The following is a 17,381-nucleotide window of genomic DNA, read 5'->3' as shown; positions in this document are numbered from 1 at the left end:
ACATGGAAACAAGGAGAGGAAAAGAGACAATGTGGTCGTCCTTTCTGAGAGAGAGGAGGCAGAAGATTGCCTTGGTTGCCATGGTAAACTTAACATCCCTTAGAGAGATGTTGGCAAACAGGCTATATCTCCAGTGCAGAATGTTTACAGTCCTGCACTGTAATTATCTTTCAGTGACTGGCAGAATTAATCAGAGCTTTTATGTTAATTAGCTTTGCTGTAGTTCCCCAAACAGGTGGTGAAAAATATGCAAATCTATGCAGAATTTTGATACTCTGCATAACCAGTTTTAATTACCATAAAAAAATTTCTTTCTAGCCCTTTAAGACCTATATTTCTTGACTGTATTGTTTTATTTTGTTTTGTTTGTTTGCTTGTTTTTTGAGAAAGGATTTCTTTAGCCCTGACTGTCCTGGAACTCAAAAACTCTGTAGACCAGGCTGGCCTTGAACTCGAGTGATTAGCTGTCTCTGCCTGGGCCTTCCCAGTGCTGAGATTAAAAGAATGCATCACCACTGTGGTTGTATTATTTTCTTTCAATCTTGTACATTACTTGGTGGGAAATGTTGCACTCAGAGTTCTTTAAAATAAAATTTAAAAGTTCTGTGGGTCAAGTAATTGAATTGTAAGATGGTATATAAAAAGGGTTGAGACTTGCCACAAAGTATATTATTCAAAGTGTTAGTTTGAAGGGTCTAATAATAGAAATGAATTGAAAATGCACCCTTTCTTTTATTCTTTATTACCTGAACCTAGGGATTTTGAGGTTATGAAAGGTTTGGTTAATATGTGAAGGACCAATTTAGTTTTTCTTTTAAAAATTTATAATTGCAACTTTTCTGAGGTTAGAATAAAAATTTAAGAGTGCTTCAGTAGACAAACAAAAAGACATAGGAGAGAGAAAGGAAAAAGAGAGAACCCCAAACTCAAAATTGAATAGCACGTATTTAAATAATTTTTTAATAACAGAGTTAGAAGTACTTTTCTTTTAATCACCTATTTGAGATATTTTATTTCATTTCCTACCCAACTCCATTTCAGTCTAAATCTAGTGAAGAGTCGGAAGATTCACAGCAGTCGAGCCAGCCTTCTTCCCAGCCGCCTTCAGTGCAGTCAGCCATTCCCCAGACCCAGCTAATGCTGGCTGGGGGACAGATAACTGGGGTAAGTTTTCCTTGAGAATGTTGTAATGAACTTCCCATGTCTGAACAGCCACTGGTTGCATCTCATTAAAATGGTTCACCACATCCGGCCCTAGCATGCACTACTTACTGTCCATAAGGAGCTGACGGCTAGATGTGGAGTGCTCCTCTGGAAGAGGAGTTACTTTTGCCATTCTCTACAAGATGTCTTTTTGTTACAGCTGCAGGCATTCAAAATAAACTACTAACTTCTTAACCCACATTAAAAAATAGTGTTCCTTCATTGTGCAAGGGAGTTGTTGCCATATGCAGGGTGAAATTCGAGTTGTGTTGTGGCAGGACAATTAAAGAGTGGATTCATAAAGAAACATGTTTTGAACTACCCTGAAATAGAATATCCTGTCTGTGTAATCACTAATCACTCAGGATGAGTTACTTTATCTCTCCATACCTCACTTTCCCCTTTTCTAAGTGGCGGTATTAATAATATCTCTTTTAAGTACCATTGTAATTTATGTAAAGCTCTTAAAACAGTGCTTGGCATGTAGCCTTCAGTAAATGGTAGTTATTTCGACTTGTAACAGATTGTCCTCCGTGACTGTTAAGCTTTTACGTGTTTAGCGATTTCTGTTCTATTATTTGGGATGTTTTTTGAGTGTTGAAAGCATATGTGACGAGAATAAGGAAGAGAGCTAAGAAAGGAGCTAATCAGGTCCCAGCGCATCAACCTTCAGAGCTTTCTATAGTTAATTTCAGCTGGCGTGGCTGAGCTGTAGATGGTTCTTCTAAGAGCTGATGCACACTTATTTGCAGTATTTCATCACTAGAGATTATTGATATATGTACTTATTTAAAAATATAAATATACATACACACATTTTAAAGAGTAGTGAATTTTTGAATAGTTTTGCTCAGGTTCGTGTGTTTCTAATAAAATTGATTGGTTACATTAGACCCTGTTAGTTTAGAGGGCAGGCTGTGATGCTAAATGATTGTTCATGAGACTAGATATATAACATGGTCCTTTCCTGTTTGATCAGAACATGTCACCAAAAGAAAGGCCCAGCACACTTACTTCTTTGATGTATGCATATTTGAAATGATGTGTTACGGAAGTTTATGTTTGTTCTAAATACATTCTTGCTTTATTGTTAGGGTTTGGGTTTTGGTGATTAGTGTCTAAGATGGATAGAGGGATAGATAGATGGATAGATAGATGGATAGATAGATGGATGGATAGATGGATGGATAGAGGGATAGATAGATGGATAGATAGATGGATGGATAGATGGATGGATAGAGGGATAGATAGATGGATGGATAGATGGATAGATAGATGGATGGATAGATGGATGGATAGAGGGATAGATAGATGGATGGATAGAGGGATGGATAGATGGATGGATAGAGGGATAGATAGATGGATGGATAGATGGATGGATAGAGGGATAGATAGATGGATGGATAGATGGATGGAGAGATGGATAGATAGATGGATGGATAGAGGGATAGATGGATGGATAGAGGGATAGATAGATGGATGGATAGATGGATGGATAGAGGGATAGATAGATGGATGGATAGAGGGATAGATAGATGGATAGATGGATGGATAGATGGATGGATAGAGGGATAGATAGATGGATAGATAGATAGATGGATAGATAGAGGGATAGATAGATGGATGGATAGATAGATGGATAGATAGAGGGATAGATAGATGGATGGATAGATGGATGGATAGATGGATGGATAGAGGGATAGATAGATGGATGGATAGATGGATGGATAGAGGGATGGATAGATGGATGGATAGAGGGATGGATAGAGGGATGGATAGATGGATGGATAGAGGGATGGATAGAGGGATAGATAGATGGATGGATAGAGGGATAGATAAATGGATGGATAGATGGATAGATAGATGGATGGATAGAGGGATGGATAGATGGATGGATAGATGGATAGATAGATGGATAGATAGAGGGATGGATAGAGGGATGGATAGAGGGATGGATAGAGGGATAGATAGATGGATGGATAGAGGGATAGATAGATGGATAGATAGATGGATGGATAGAGGGATAGATAGAGGGATAGATGGATGGATAGATGGATGGATAGATGGATGGATAGAGGGATAGATAGATGGATGGATAGATGGATGGATAGAGGGATAGATAGAGGGATAGATAGATGGATGGATAGAGGGATAGATAGATGGATAGATAGATAGATGGATAGATAGAGGGATAGATAGATGGATGGATAGATAGATGGATAGATAGAGGGATAGATAGATGGATAGATAGAGGGATGGATAGATGGATGGATAGAGGGATAGATAGATGGATGGATAGATGGATGGATAGAGGGATAGATAGATGGATGGATAGAGGGATAGATAGATGGATAGATAGATGGATAGATAGATGGATAGATAGATGGATAGATAGAGGGATAGATGGATGGATAGATAGAGGGATGGGTAGAGGGATGGATAGAGGGATAGATGGATGGATAGATAGATGGATGGATGGATAGAGGGATAGATAGATGGATGGATAGATAGAGGGATAGATAGATAGAGGGATGGATAGAGGGATGGGCACTTGGAATTCCAGGTTCTTGTACCTTGAAGACTGTTAATCCTGGCTGTTTAGATTCATTTGCATTTAAGAGGGTGGCTCTTACCACCTGTTTCCTAGAGATAATAAGTTGGAAAAAAATGTAAACTTGCAAACCGATGCTTTTCAAGGGCAGGAGAGTGGGTAAGGGAGGGCCCTGGAGGAAGATTTGTAAAGGAAACAAGTGTGGCTCCTGATTTTTAGTTATATGTGAAGATGTGATGGAAATAGTGAAATATGATGGGGATTCAAGCAGCTGGGCCTTATCAGTTCTCTTCCTGCACCTAGCCAGTATCCTTTTGTTCCTCATTCATCACTTGCTGTTGGATATAAATGTCTTTGCATATCCTGTCAGCATCAGTCCTTTGTTTTCTTATGTGCAGGTTTTAATTCCTTGTCTAAATGATTGTTCAAGTCTGAAGTGCAGACTACTTTAAGTTAAATGCTGTGATAGAACAGGTAGTTTGTTCATTGGTGGACAGGTTAGCTGCATATTGACCAGTAGTGGGGACCTAATCCCACTTGAGTTACCTATTTAAAGGCACTCAATCTTTCCCTTCTTTGTTCTTACTCTAGCTCACATTGACCCCAGCCCAGCAACAGTTACTGCTACAGCAGGCACAGGCCCAGGCCCAGCTCCTGGCTGCTGCAGTGCAGCAACACTCCGCCAGCCAACAGCACAGTGCTGCTGGGGCCACCATCTCAGCCTCCGCCGCCACACCCATGACGCAGATCCCCCTGTCTCAACCTATACAGATTGCACAGGTGAGGAAGGGAAGAGCAAGGTTACTGGGACAGCAAACAGCCAATAAAACGGGAAATTCTCTTCCATATTGTTAGCCTTCTGGTTGATGCTGTGGGTCTGTAAACACCCAAGGAACTCTGGTTCAAGGAGGCATTATCGCTTCTTCCCTTTTTATAAACTAGCTGGTTATTTGAATAAGTGAATGTTTATGTTAAATGAAATTCTTGAGTAAGTAGCTGACATATTTCTGAGGCAAGGGGTTTCAGTATTCATCTTAATTCGCTAATTATAGCAGGCAAGAATTCTTCCATGTGCTCTATAGTAAGTGTTGCCACCTGTAAAAAAGACAGCAAGTCATCTTTCTGCTGTGCAGTGACTAGGGCCATGGAGAACTGCATTAAAATGTTACAGGGTTTCAGTTTTTACATTTTCAAATAAAATATCCAAAGGGAATTTAAAAATTACTTAGAGTCATAAAGAATAATAACAAAAGAAAAAAATATGTGAACTCCTTTCTCTCAAGGGAAGGAAAGGGAGCATGAGAAGTTAGATGTAACATAAGAAGTGTTAAAAGTAACGTTCTCCTTCTGTCCCCAGAGGAGGGGGAAGTGCTTAAGTTGTAACAGTTTGACTAGATACTTGAAATAGAGTCAGACTGATTTTTATTACTGTGTGGACGTCTGTATCAAGATAGTGTTTTGATTTGGGCCATTTTCTTCATCAAATAAATTATGTTAGTGCCTAAACTTTGAGGCTTTATCTGAAATTAATATAAATAGAATCATTTATATGAAGGCATTGAAAAATGTAAAATACTAGAGCCAATATAAAGCTGTATTGTTTTGTTATATCTGACTTTTATGTGAATTTTTAAAATAACATTGATTCCTAAATTGAATTGGATAAGCTGGTGTCAAATTTCAGGAATCAAATCTTTTATTTTATTGATGGAAATTTTGTTATATCACTCAATTTTTACTTTAGAAAAAAAATGGAAGCCAGGTGTGGTGGCGCACACCTTTAATCCCAGCACTTGGGAAGCAGAGGCAGGCGGATTTCTGAGTTTGAGGACAGCCAGGGCTACACAGACAAACCCTGTCTTGAAAAAATAAACAAACAAAAACAAAATTTAAAAAATGGGTCAAATATACAAATCCCTTTTTCTCACTTAATTTTTAAGGAACATTTAGTCTCTGTTTAGATCAGAGCTAAATGAACAGAACTTATAGAATGAGTGCATATTAATTTATTAGCATTTATTAGAATAGTTTACAGGCTGTGGTCCGGCTAGTCCAATGATGGTGGTCTCTCAGTTCATGCAGCTGGATGTCTTAGCTAGTCTTTATTCCATCTTGAACTCTTCTATTACCAGCAGAGGAATTCCTCAGCAACAGGATAGATGAATATAACCAGAGGGAAAGAGCACAGAGACAAGAAGCAAAAGGGTCCTTCTTCCCTGTTCCTTTATGTGGGCTACCAGCAGAAGGCGCAGGCCAGATTTAGCATGGGTCTTCCCAGCTCAGATGAGCCGATCAAGAAGAGCTCTCAGAGGCATGCACAGATGCTTGCATTTTAGTTGATTCCAGAGGCGGGCAGGTGGCCATCCAAGATTACCTCTCTCAGTGGTGGGAGGTGGGAGTAGAGAGTTAACTTCAGACTTGTCTTCTCATTTCCACATGTATGTGTGGCTTACACAAACCTCCTCACACACTAGTAACAATAAAACTAGTTTTTAAAATTGAAAACCACCTCCCCCAGAAGATTTATTCTGTATTCATTTATTCTGAAAGTCTTTTAGGTAACCATTGAAAATTGGGCTTAACATAATCATGATTCTATATAATATACATCATAACCTCAAAAATAACTTCTTGCAGAGGCCCTAAGTTTTTTCAGTTTTGTTTTTGATAATTGCTGTTTGTGTGTGTGAATCAAAACAATTCTCAGGAGTCAGTTCTCTCCTTCCACCGTGGGTTCTGAGGATCACACTCAGGTCTTCAATCTTTCACAGCAAGCACTTCTACCTGCTGAGCCTTCTCTGGCCTGAGGCCTGAGGATTTCTCACACACTGACAGTCTTGGAAGCCACACTGTTGGGCCTTAAAAAAAGCTGAGTATTGTCTCATTGTTATTTGATATGACACAAGTCTTTGCCTAGGAACCTTACGACTAATCCAGCTTTCATTTCAGGATCTCTCTCTAATCTGTGTTTTGCTTCTGAGCCTTTAGGATCTTCAACAATTGCAACAGCTTCAGCAGCAAAATCTCAACTTGCAACAGTTTGTGTTGGTGCACCCAACCACCAACCTGCAACCAGCACAGTTTATCATCTCACAGACCCCCCAGGGCCAGCAGGGTAAGCGTCACTCTAAAGCTCCTCGGTGGTGCAACAGGGCTGTGCACTTTGACCTAACAGTGTCCATTGAGCAGTGCTTTCATTGAGTGTGGTTTCAAACTACCAGTATTGATGAGAACTATAACAGTGCCTTAAATCAGGAACATAGGTTACATATAAGAATAAAAGACCTGAAAAACCAGTAAAGGCTAGCTTACTAAAGGAAATTTCCAGGACTTTAACCTGAAATCATGCAACTTAATTGTTTCCAAGGCTCGGTTTATTTGCAAATCACTGGATAAATGAGAAAAGTAGTTTTCTGAGTCCCATCCCAAAATTTTAACTAGTTCTTTGTGAAGATGCATTTGAATGTCTGATATCTTCCAATGTTTTCTGTGGGATATTTAAAAACAAAACACTAAAGTAAAAAAGTGTCATTAGCCATTTGTATTAAGAAAGCTTGTTTACACTGAAACTTGGGGAGGTTAGAATAGTCAAGAGTAGGTTTAGTAATACTTGTCAGCAGAGTTTTGCAAGGTCGTGTTGAGATGGATCGAAGCTGAGCTATGATTACGAGAGCAGGAGAGAGAAGATGATACCGCAGATAGACAAGACTTGGGCAAGGCATGGTAGAACTGGCCTTTAATCCTAGCATTTGGGAGTTAATCAGAGGCAGGAGGATCTCTGAGCTTAAGGCCAGCTTGATTTATATAGTGAAAGCCTATCTCAAAATAAACAAAATAATATAAGAAAGGACTTGGTGGCCAGTTACGTTTGGTCAATGGTAAGGACTGGGTGTCTAGGTGGTTAAGTTTTTAGGAAACTAAAAGTGTTGGTAGGTCATAAAAAGATGTATTCATGATAATGAGCAAGCTTTAGTAAACCCAGCACTTTGAAATAGCAGGGATACATAGAGTCTGAAGATAATACTGTTTTGGTTTGTGGATCAGAACCAATAAATTGTTTTGTCTTGTCACAAGCTCATATGCAGTGTTTCAACAACATTTGAAACTAAGTACATAGATTAAGTTCTTCAATGCAAATATATTCTGGTTGCCCCTGTTTTTATAACATTGAAAAAAAACAAACTAGACAATAGCAAAACCCTATAGAGTTCAAACATCAACTGAGTACATACTACAGATGCTTCCAGGGGCTCAAGACAAAGTCTCACTGTGTTGTCCAGCCTGACCTCTAACTTTGGGGCTCGAGTAACCCTCATGCCTGCCTCAGGCCAGCTGGGACTGTAGGTGTTTGCCTTTACATCCATTTTACTTATTGAAAACTTTTAAACCAGGATTGTCCAGTGCGGAGAGTTACTAACATTTCAGCTTTCATCAATGAAGAGACATGTCCTAAAAACTTGAAAATAGCATCTCCCACTTAGAGGATTGCCTGCTTCTTTCAGAAATGGATTCTCTTATTCCCAGATTCATTAAAGCAGCAGTTCTCAACCTGTGAGTCATGGCCCCTTTGGGTATCAAACGACCTTTTCACAGGGTTCACACATTAGATATCCTGTATATCAGATATTTACATTACAGCTCTTTTTTTTTTTTCTTGTTTTTGGGGGTGTGTGTGTTTGAGACAGGGTTTCTCTGTGTAGCCCTGGCTGTCCTGGAACTCACTTTGTAGACCAGGCTGGCCTCGAACTCAGAAATCCGCCTGCCTCTGCCTCCCAAGTGCTGGGATTAAAGGCGTGCGCCACCACTGCCCAGCATTACAGCTCATAACAGAAGCAAAATTACAGTTATGAGGTAGCAACAAAATCATTTTATGGCTGGGTTCACAGCTTTGGGAAGGCTGAGAAGCACTGTCTGAGAGGATTTCAGTGAGTTCTGGGTTAAGAAGTTGAACTCATCTTGAAATTTCCAGATGCTTTGATTTCAAGTAGTTCCTCACATTCTTCCTCTCCTTGGAAAATAAGGGCCTTTCAAAGAGTTTATTCAGATTATACTAAAGACACGCAAACTTTGATTTAATGTTATGGATTTTCATGCCATGTTGTATTTAACACAATTAACAATACTGATTTTTAGGAAAAGAAACTAGACAATTCTGAAGACAAACAAAACTACTAGGAAATTGGTTGGGAACTGTTTATATTCTTTTTTTATCCCCCTGAAATGTTTGATTTTCACAGGTCTCCTGCAAGCGCAAAATCTTTTAACGCAACTACCTCAGCAAAGCCAAGCCAACCTCCTACAGCCACAGCCAAGCATCACCCTCACGTCCCAGGTCCGTGTTCTTACTCAGTTGTTTTGCTAATTGAAAAATGATACAAAAACACCCCAGCAATAACAATCTCCAGTGTTCAAAAACTGACCCAAAACCCAATGTTGGGCTTATTAGCTTCAAAACACAGCATTGCCAAATTGATGGAAACTGAAATTTTTCATAATTCTTTTTAAGTTAAAAAAAAAACCCATGTTAGTAATAAGTGGGGATGAATTATAGCTCTCTGATGCTGATAGATAGGAACACTGAAATGGAAGACCTAGAAAATGAGTTAAAACCTGCCATTGATCCTTTGCCCTTGCTAAAACAGTACAGGAGCTTGGATTTCTGTGTCACCTCAGTACTTAAATGTGGTGTTGTGTCATTTCCTCTAGAAGACATAACAGTCATAATCCACAGAAAGCACAATTCTTAGGCATCTGGAATTTTAAGTTGCATATTTGTGTTCTTATGGAGTGATAATTGTGACTATGCACATCAGTTTGCAGCTCTGGTTTTCAATCTGGTCATCCTTACTGGCTGACCTTGAGTCCTCACTTGCTTTTGACACTTTGTAAATAGAAAGAAGTTGGGGATGAAGAAATGAATGGCTTAGTGGTTCTTGCCAAGCAAGCATTAGGACCAGAATTTATATCCTAAGAACCCGTTTAAATACCTGGGTGGACATGTCAGCTCATCTGTACTTTTAATTACAGGATCTCCTAGCCTATTGGCAGGCTCTGGGAAGAGAGTAATCAAGGCAGGTGAATTCTCTGCATGCACATGTATATACGCACAAACATGAAAAGAAAGGGTAGTAATTAAAACTTAATTCTTAATATATTACTACATTTCTTAGGCTGAAAATACAGAAGGTCTGCTTTGATTGACAGCTTCAGTAACTATTTACTTGCCCTTTGCCACTGAGCCCTCCGTCTAGGCCCCTGTAACCAAAGAAGATAGTATAGGTAGAAAACTAGAAGGACCAGCTAATGGCAAGAATTATTACCAAACTATAATAATGAATATGTGGTATTGTCATATAGAGAAGTGTTGGCCAATGGGATAAGATAGAATCCAATAGACAGAAATGTAAATAGCCAGCTAATTTTTCAAAGGGACCAAAGGATGCCAATGGGAAAAATCTTTTTAACTAACTGATAACTAACAATTGACTATTCATTAGCAAAGGGGATGCAGAACACCCTTATTTCACCCTTTACACAAAGATTAATTTGAAGTGAGTCATAAACCTAAGCATCCAGAAAGAAATGCATATGCCACTGGGCTTCTTAAACAGGACACAAGAAGCCTTAACTATCAAAAAAACAAGGAATTTCAGGAAAATTAAAAGCTCATCTTAATAGGAAGAAAAGCCACAGTTAAGAAGAAAACAGTCCTTTTTTTTTTTTTTCTTTTAAATTGATAAATGATTTTGTTTTAAGATTTAATTGATGTGGGGAAGGGCAATATTTGTGCAGGTACTCTGGGAAACCAGAAGAACATTTTGAATGGCTTGGTGGGTGCTCTCCACTAGCAGAATACACTCAGTCACTGAGCTATCTCTCCTGCCAGGGTAAGAGAATTGTAACTAGAATAAAGCGCAATACAGCTCAGCCGTGAGACAACCAGATAAGCTAATGAGAGGCAAGAAAACTTGATTGCCAGTGGAGATATGTTAATACCCAGTAAGCCAGTGAAATCATGCTCGGGACATTAGTTAGTAGGAAATACCAGTGTCCGTTGACTAGAGTGGGTGCAGATATGAAGCAGCATCTGATACAAGTATTGATAAGACCATAAAGCAGCAGATTTCTCAGAAATTACTAGTAGCAAAAAGTTGCAAAAAGGTACTCACACTTTGTAAATTAATTTGACATTGACTTAGAAATTAAATATAACTGCACCGTACAGCTCAGTAGTTTTGCTCTTTAAAAGGAAAGCACAAAGATAAGTCTATGAATGCTTATAAAAGATTAATTATCACTGCAAACTATCAGATAGTAAGTTACATAAATTTCTGAATAGTCATATGACAGACTTACTCTGCAGTAAGAAGTCATGTCCTTCTGATACCTGCAGTGACATGAATGACTTTCAAAAGCCTCACACTTAGTGACAGAAGCTGGGCTTAAAAGACTGAGTATCAAATGATTTCAGTTTGCATAACATTCCAGAAAGGACAGAACTATAGACATAGAAATCCTATTAGTGCTTGTCAGGAAGTAAGGATTGATGATGAAGAGGAGGAGGACAGGACAAGGAGGAAGAAGTGAAGTGGCAAAGGGTTCAGAAGAAATTCGGGAAGGATTAGTAAAGATACACTATTTGTGTTAGTAATTTCATAACTATATACAGTTGCAAAAGCATCAAACTATACTGCAGTTTTAAGTTTAGTTTTTGTAATATGCTGACTGTAAAATAAATAAAATTGGTGTTTTGATATATATATACCACAGACCTCTTTCTGGCCTACGTGCTATGCACATGGAGGACTTCATCCTTACTCCTGCTAATTAAATGCTATACTACCATTTGCTCTGTCCCAGCTCAGACGGGTATTTTAGAGTAAGATACCAGCTGTCTAAAGGTACCCAGGCTATTTTTAGTCCATTATTATTTGACAAAGAGTCCACTTGAAGCTGAAGATGAAGTAACAGATTGATAGTTGAAACTGACCTCCACCTATCAGCCATGGTCACTTTGGTAAGTTTTCAGCAACACAGGATTCTAATATAGTTGGTACCCTGTGTAGCTCCTCCAAAAGCTGAAGTTAAAATTGCTCAATGTCAGGATGTCATAGAGACATGCTTTATTGTCTTTATTGAAGCAGGATAGCAGAAGAATTTGCCCCAATTATTATGTCACGCCTATTATGTACTTTTCTGGGTCAGTTAGTTCCCTAGGTGCAAGCCTTATTAATGAGATAAAGGTCAGGTAATCGAAGGCCTATCTAAATTACAAGAAGAAAATCCTGGTTCGTAGTCTGTCACCTGGGCTGCTGTTGATAGAAGGAAGGGTTCACCTGAGTAATTAGGATTCAGTATTAGTGAGCATCCAGAAAGAAGGCCTACTCAGTGTGTGTGAGTACCACTACAGAGCAGCCTGGTGTTGGAATAATAAGAAAATTTAGAATTTTCTTTTTAAAAAAAGAAGGGGGGCTGGAGGAATGGCTCAGTGGTTAAGACTTCTGACTGCCTTGTAAAGGACCTGGGTTTGTTTTCTAATATAACTTGTCTCTAACTTCAGTTCCAGGAGATCCAATACCCTTTTCTGGACTCTGCAGGCACTGCACACGCATGGTGCACAGACATGCATTTTATGGACATACATAAAGTAAAATTTTAAACAAGAAAGGACAGCCCTGGGCTCAGTCTTTAGTACAAGGAATAGTGTGGTGGGGTGTTTAAAAAAGGTTTCAAGATAAACTTTAGATAGATTTAAAGTTAAAATGCAGAGAATAAGGTATCATCAGGAAGAACTTTTCCCTTTTTACCAGAAGGAATTTAATCACTAAGAAATAACTAAACTTTCTTTCACAAAGATATAATAGAAATGGGGGGAAATTCATAAAAATATAGTTTAAAGTTTATATACACTGAAAAATGTTTAAAGACTGGTTGAAAAAAATTATTTGTACTACTATGATAAGAAAATAGTTTATATACCATAATATTTGAAGAAATGATAAGGATGACAACAAAGATATTATTAGTGTATAATTGTGATCTGAATCTGGTACAAGGAGATATAGGCAATAAGTGACGCATAGGAAGTCTCTTGCTTTGAGTAGTAAGAAAAGTATTATGTCAAAATGATATACCACTTGCTCCCCGGTAAGCAAACTCTTGTGTCAGGAACAGCATTGTGTAGTGGAGCACAGCATAGTTTATTAGAAGCATGACACTGTTTATTAAGTTGCTAGAAAAAGACTTTGTGAATTTATCTTAACTTTTTGCTGGTGTTGGTGGCACCTATTTATCCTAAGTTCTGTGAAAGTTGAGGCAGTGGGATGAATACTGAATTAAGAACTAATCTGGGCTACAGAGTAAGGACTTCTCTTTTAAGAAAAAGAAAATGGCGGTAGTTGGGGAACGGGTATTTCTTTGTCCTGGTTTTCTTGAGACATTCTTCTTCTAAATGCATTTATTTATCATACGGTGTATTCTTATCATCTTCCTCATCATCCTCCCAGATCCCTCCCCAGGTCATGTCTCCAGTGCACCCAGCTTGTGATCTCACCCACCTAGTCTCTTGCTCTTTGTCTCTCGTCCTTGCTTGTTTTTTTAAGAAATCTTATGGAGCCCAACTTGTATTGGCTGATCCAGGGGCCTCCCCTGGAATGTGGCCAGTATACCAGAAGAAAGGGGATTTTTCCTTTCCTGGCATTAAATGCCCATAACTCCTCAGCTAGGGGTGGACTTCACACCCACCTTCTCTCCTCCATGCTAGAGCTTTGTCTGGCTTGAGCTCATGTGAGTCTGTTTTCTTAAGACGCCAGCACATTACATTATAAACTAAAGTGTCTGCTCTTCTGTCCCTTCTCCAACAGCCTACCACCCCAACTCGCACAATAGCAGCAGCCCCAATTCATACACTTCCACAGAGCCAGTCAACACCAAAGCGAATTGACACTCCCAGCTTGGAGGAGCCCAGTGACCTTGAGGAGCTTGAGCAGTTTGCCAAGACTTTCAAACAAAGACGAATCAAACTTGGATTCACTCAGGTAGGATGAAGTTCACTTTCTTTTACTGTGATAAAACACTGACTAAAACCAACTTGTGAACGAACAGGCTTTATTCGGCTCACAAGTTCTAGCCTCTTGCTGAGGGAGTCAAAGAAGGAACTTGGTGGAAGGCACTGAAGTGGAAGCATGGAAGAACTCTGCTTCTTGGCTTGTTCCAATATTCTTAACAGCCTGGGCCCTCCACCATCAATCAGCAATTAAGAAATACTCACATACCCGCAGACAAACCCACAAGCCATTCTGACAGGTGACAACTCAATTAAGATTCTCTCTTTCCAGGCCTGTCAACAAGTGTAGCCATCACGATGTTTGTCTTACATATCCTTTCTTGGCCAGCTATGGATGCTTTGTAAATACTTTGTAAGGAACAGAATGTTTCTTGGTCATATTGACTTTGGGGTTAGCTATAGTTGATTTTCTTTTTCTTTTTCTTTTTTTTTTTTAAGATTTATTTTATTTATGAGTCTACTGTAGCTGTTTCCAGACACACCAGAAGAGAGCATCAGATACCTTTACAGATGGTTGTGAGCCACCATGTGGTTGCTGGGAATTGAACTCAGAACCTTTGGAAGAGTAGTCAGTGCTCTCCACCTCTCCAGCTCCTATAGTTGATTTTCTTAGTCATTTAGCACTTAAAATTTTGGAATATTGTGCATTCACTTACATTATGCTCATACATTTACTCGTGATATAATATTAGGTTAAAAACTTGGCAAATATGTTTCACAAAACAGGCCTCTGAAAATCTGTCAGTAAGCTGTGTTTTAGTAGATTGTGTTGGTGATCGGACTGTTAAAGAGCATGTGGAAGAGCTAACTACTGCAGATGAAAGTCGAGAAAATTTGAATCCCAGAGTCTGTTGAAGACTGACTTAAAGTTTGTTTGCAAGAGAGTGTGCTCCCCTCCTTTCTCTTAGTCTACTGAGATTAGTCAAGTAAGAATTTATTGAAGATTTTTTAAAGTAAATTAATCAAAATCAAATCTTTTAATGTCAGCTACCAGAGGGCTTGAAAAGTGAAATGAATATGCTTGCTGGTTTAAGCAAGCATTTGGGTGCACAGCATGGTTTTTTTTCTAAGCACTGCCACTGGCTGTACTCCCTGATTAGCCTGTCAAAAATAATGCTTTGAAAGCAGGAAAGGAATTAAACTTATAATGGCAAAAGATCATTAGCTGAAAGAGAAAAAACTGAAGTATGGATTGAGTTGTGTATTTATAGAATCAGGAAAAAAAAAAAAAACCAATCTGATGTTTTCTTTCCAGAAAAGCTTGTACTCACAGAGTTTCCAAATTAGGTTGTGTTGAAAGTACACAGTGCACCTCCTGCACTTTCTGTAGATCAGAGTCAAGGTCCCATCACTGTCTGCTGTATTCTGGATGTCATTAGGGGCTTAAATTTATTTTATTCCTTATATCTGAGGATTTATTTTTGCTCAAAGAAACTCCATATTAGAAATTTACAATAGATACAATTATAGATGAATTGCAGTTATATTTTTGAGGAGTTTCAGATATAAAGAAACAAATTAAGGGGCTGATGCTTACCACCAAGCCTGATAATCTGAGCTTGATCCTCCAGAACCTATGTAGTGCATCCACACATAGATGCAGCTGCATATATACACATACAAAGTAAATTAATATAAAATTTTTAATTACAGTACAGAAATATTTTAGTAATTTTGAAAGAAATAATACGATTTGTCTTAAACATAAAAATAAAGATAAACTAGATTGATACAGATAAGTTAATAGACTAAGAAGACAGTTTAAGGCTAGCACGTTAACAGTGCTAGGTTTTGGTTGGCTATTACCACATTACGCTCTGGAGTTCTCTGGTAAATGGTTTCATAAATGCTAAGTCAAAGGTGTTAGCCTTTCAAAGTCCACCTTTTAACCAAACATTGGTTCCCTTTCCCTTTCTTTTGCATTTGATCCAAAATATTACCAGTATGGATAATCACTTCCTCTTTCCTCCTCTTCCTCCCTCCTCCCCACCCTTTTTCTCCTGTCCCCACTTTTCACCCTTCTCTTCCACCTCCCTCATACACATCACACCTTCATCCCAGCATCTTATTCTGTTTTATGATTTATTTTGTTTTGTTCTTGGCATGACTGCTACATAGTCTTCAAAATGGCCAGAGAGATCTGGAATGGTTTGTAAATCTTGCCTATATGGATCAAAGTACTTACTGCTGGTATGGGATGGAAAAATCAGCTATCTTTTTTTAAATTCACTTGTGAAACATTTTTAATGAATTGTGCAGTTCCAATGTCAGTAAACATTTATTGCCACATAATATCACATGCTCAAAAAATGTTTTATTTGGATTCAGATTTCTAGAAAGCTATAGTCTAAATGAATAAAATGGTGCCATGATTATGTGTGGTTTGTAAAACCTGAGTGGAGTCCCTGGTGTGTGGGAGGCAGTGTGTGACGGTGATAGAAAGGAAGGTTAGTGAGCCTGCCTAGCCATAGCTTTAGGTACATTTGTATAAAAGCATAATAATCTACATCAGTCCTAGTTAAAGAGATCATTCATTTGCTTTTCTGCAATTTAAATGTAAGTCTTCACATGAGTGGCAACTAATGAGAGGCATAGTGTATATCTCTCTTGTCTTGGGATTAAATATTTAGTATATTTCATTTTATTTTGTAGTTCCACATTTGTTATATTTTAAACTTCTTAGTGAGAGTTGTTCATAGTTGGCATCTTGGCACATGCTTAGATTCTTAGCACTTGAGAAGCCAGGGGTTCACAAGTTCAAGACCAGGAACAACTACATAACAAAATTGAGACCATTCTGGGCTACATAAGACCCTCTATATCATCATAATAGTAAATTAAAATGAGCAAAACCATGCTTACACATACTTTTAAATACATCTTTTTCACGACCCCACATATAATAGACAATGTAATCTCAAAAAGATGGACCTGTGGGATTAAAAAAACTCAGATAATCCCAACTCAAAATTGTGTTCCTAAAGCAGGGCATAGTAGGCACAAACTTAGAGTCCAGACCCTTGGGAAATAGAGACAGGAAGATGACAAATTCAAAGCAAGTCTGGGCTACATAATGCATCCTGGTCTCAACAGATTGGAGCTAGAGAAATGACCACTTGCTCTTCTTGCAGAGGGTCTGGGTTCAGTTCCCAGGTTCTTTATGCTGACCCACAGGGATCTATAACTCTAGTTCCAAGGGATGCAATGCCCTCTTCTGTGGACATTACACACATGTATTGTTTATACATGCATCTAGGCAAAACATTCTTATACATGAAGTAATTAAAAATCTAAAAATAATTAATAATAAAATAACATTGCCAGGTTTGTTGAGAATTGACTCTCAGGATAGACAAAGTTAGCTCTGTGGAATTTCGAAGGAGAAATGCTATACTTTTCTGTCCTGTTACTAATCTAGTTGAAGTGAACCATTTAAACTCCAGGAGTTCCTCCTGTTATCTATAAAATAACTATTAAGATACATCTTTTTCAAACTAGAACAAAAGTGATCCAGCTGGAAGAAAAGCACTGTGTACATTTCAAAGGTGATAGGCTCGTGGA

The 17,381-nt window shown here is 38.4% G+C and overlaps 1 protein-coding gene across 12 annotated transcripts in view; it reads left to right on the top strand.

Annotated features, from left to right (window-relative positions):
* Pou2f1 (POU class 2 homeobox 1) overlaps window positions 1-17,381 on the top strand; it is a 147,148-nt gene that overhangs the window by 90,711 nt on the left and 39,056 nt on the right. For all 12 annotated transcript variants that reach the window (XR_015048365.1, XR_003837230.2, XM_021167766.3 and 9 more), the window contains 5 exons: window positions 1,042-1,164; window positions 4,346-4,534; window positions 6,743-6,869; window positions 8,992-9,086; window positions 13,618-13,791. Coding sequence is in view for 10 of the 12 variants with exons in the window: in XM_021167766.3 (XP_021023425.1) it covers window positions 1,042-1,164; window positions 4,346-4,534; window positions 6,743-6,869; window positions 8,992-9,086; window positions 13,618-13,791 (708 nt within the window). In the remaining 2 variants the exon portion in view is untranslated. The remainder of the gene's footprint in view (window positions 1-1,041; window positions 1,165-4,345; window positions 4,535-6,742; window positions 6,870-8,991; window positions 9,087-13,617; window positions 13,792-17,381) is intronic.

The sequence above is a fragment of the Mus caroli genome, unplaced genomic scaffold (genome assembly GCF_978045245.1).
Source record: "Mus caroli unplaced genomic scaffold, Mus_caroli_1 scaffold_1, whole genome shotgun sequence".
Taxonomy (NCBI): domain Eukaryota; kingdom Metazoa; phylum Chordata; class Mammalia; order Rodentia; family Muridae; genus Mus; species Mus caroli.
The sequence above is the reverse complement of the archived record's forward strand: the minus strand, read 5'-3'. Positions and strand labels throughout refer to the sequence as shown.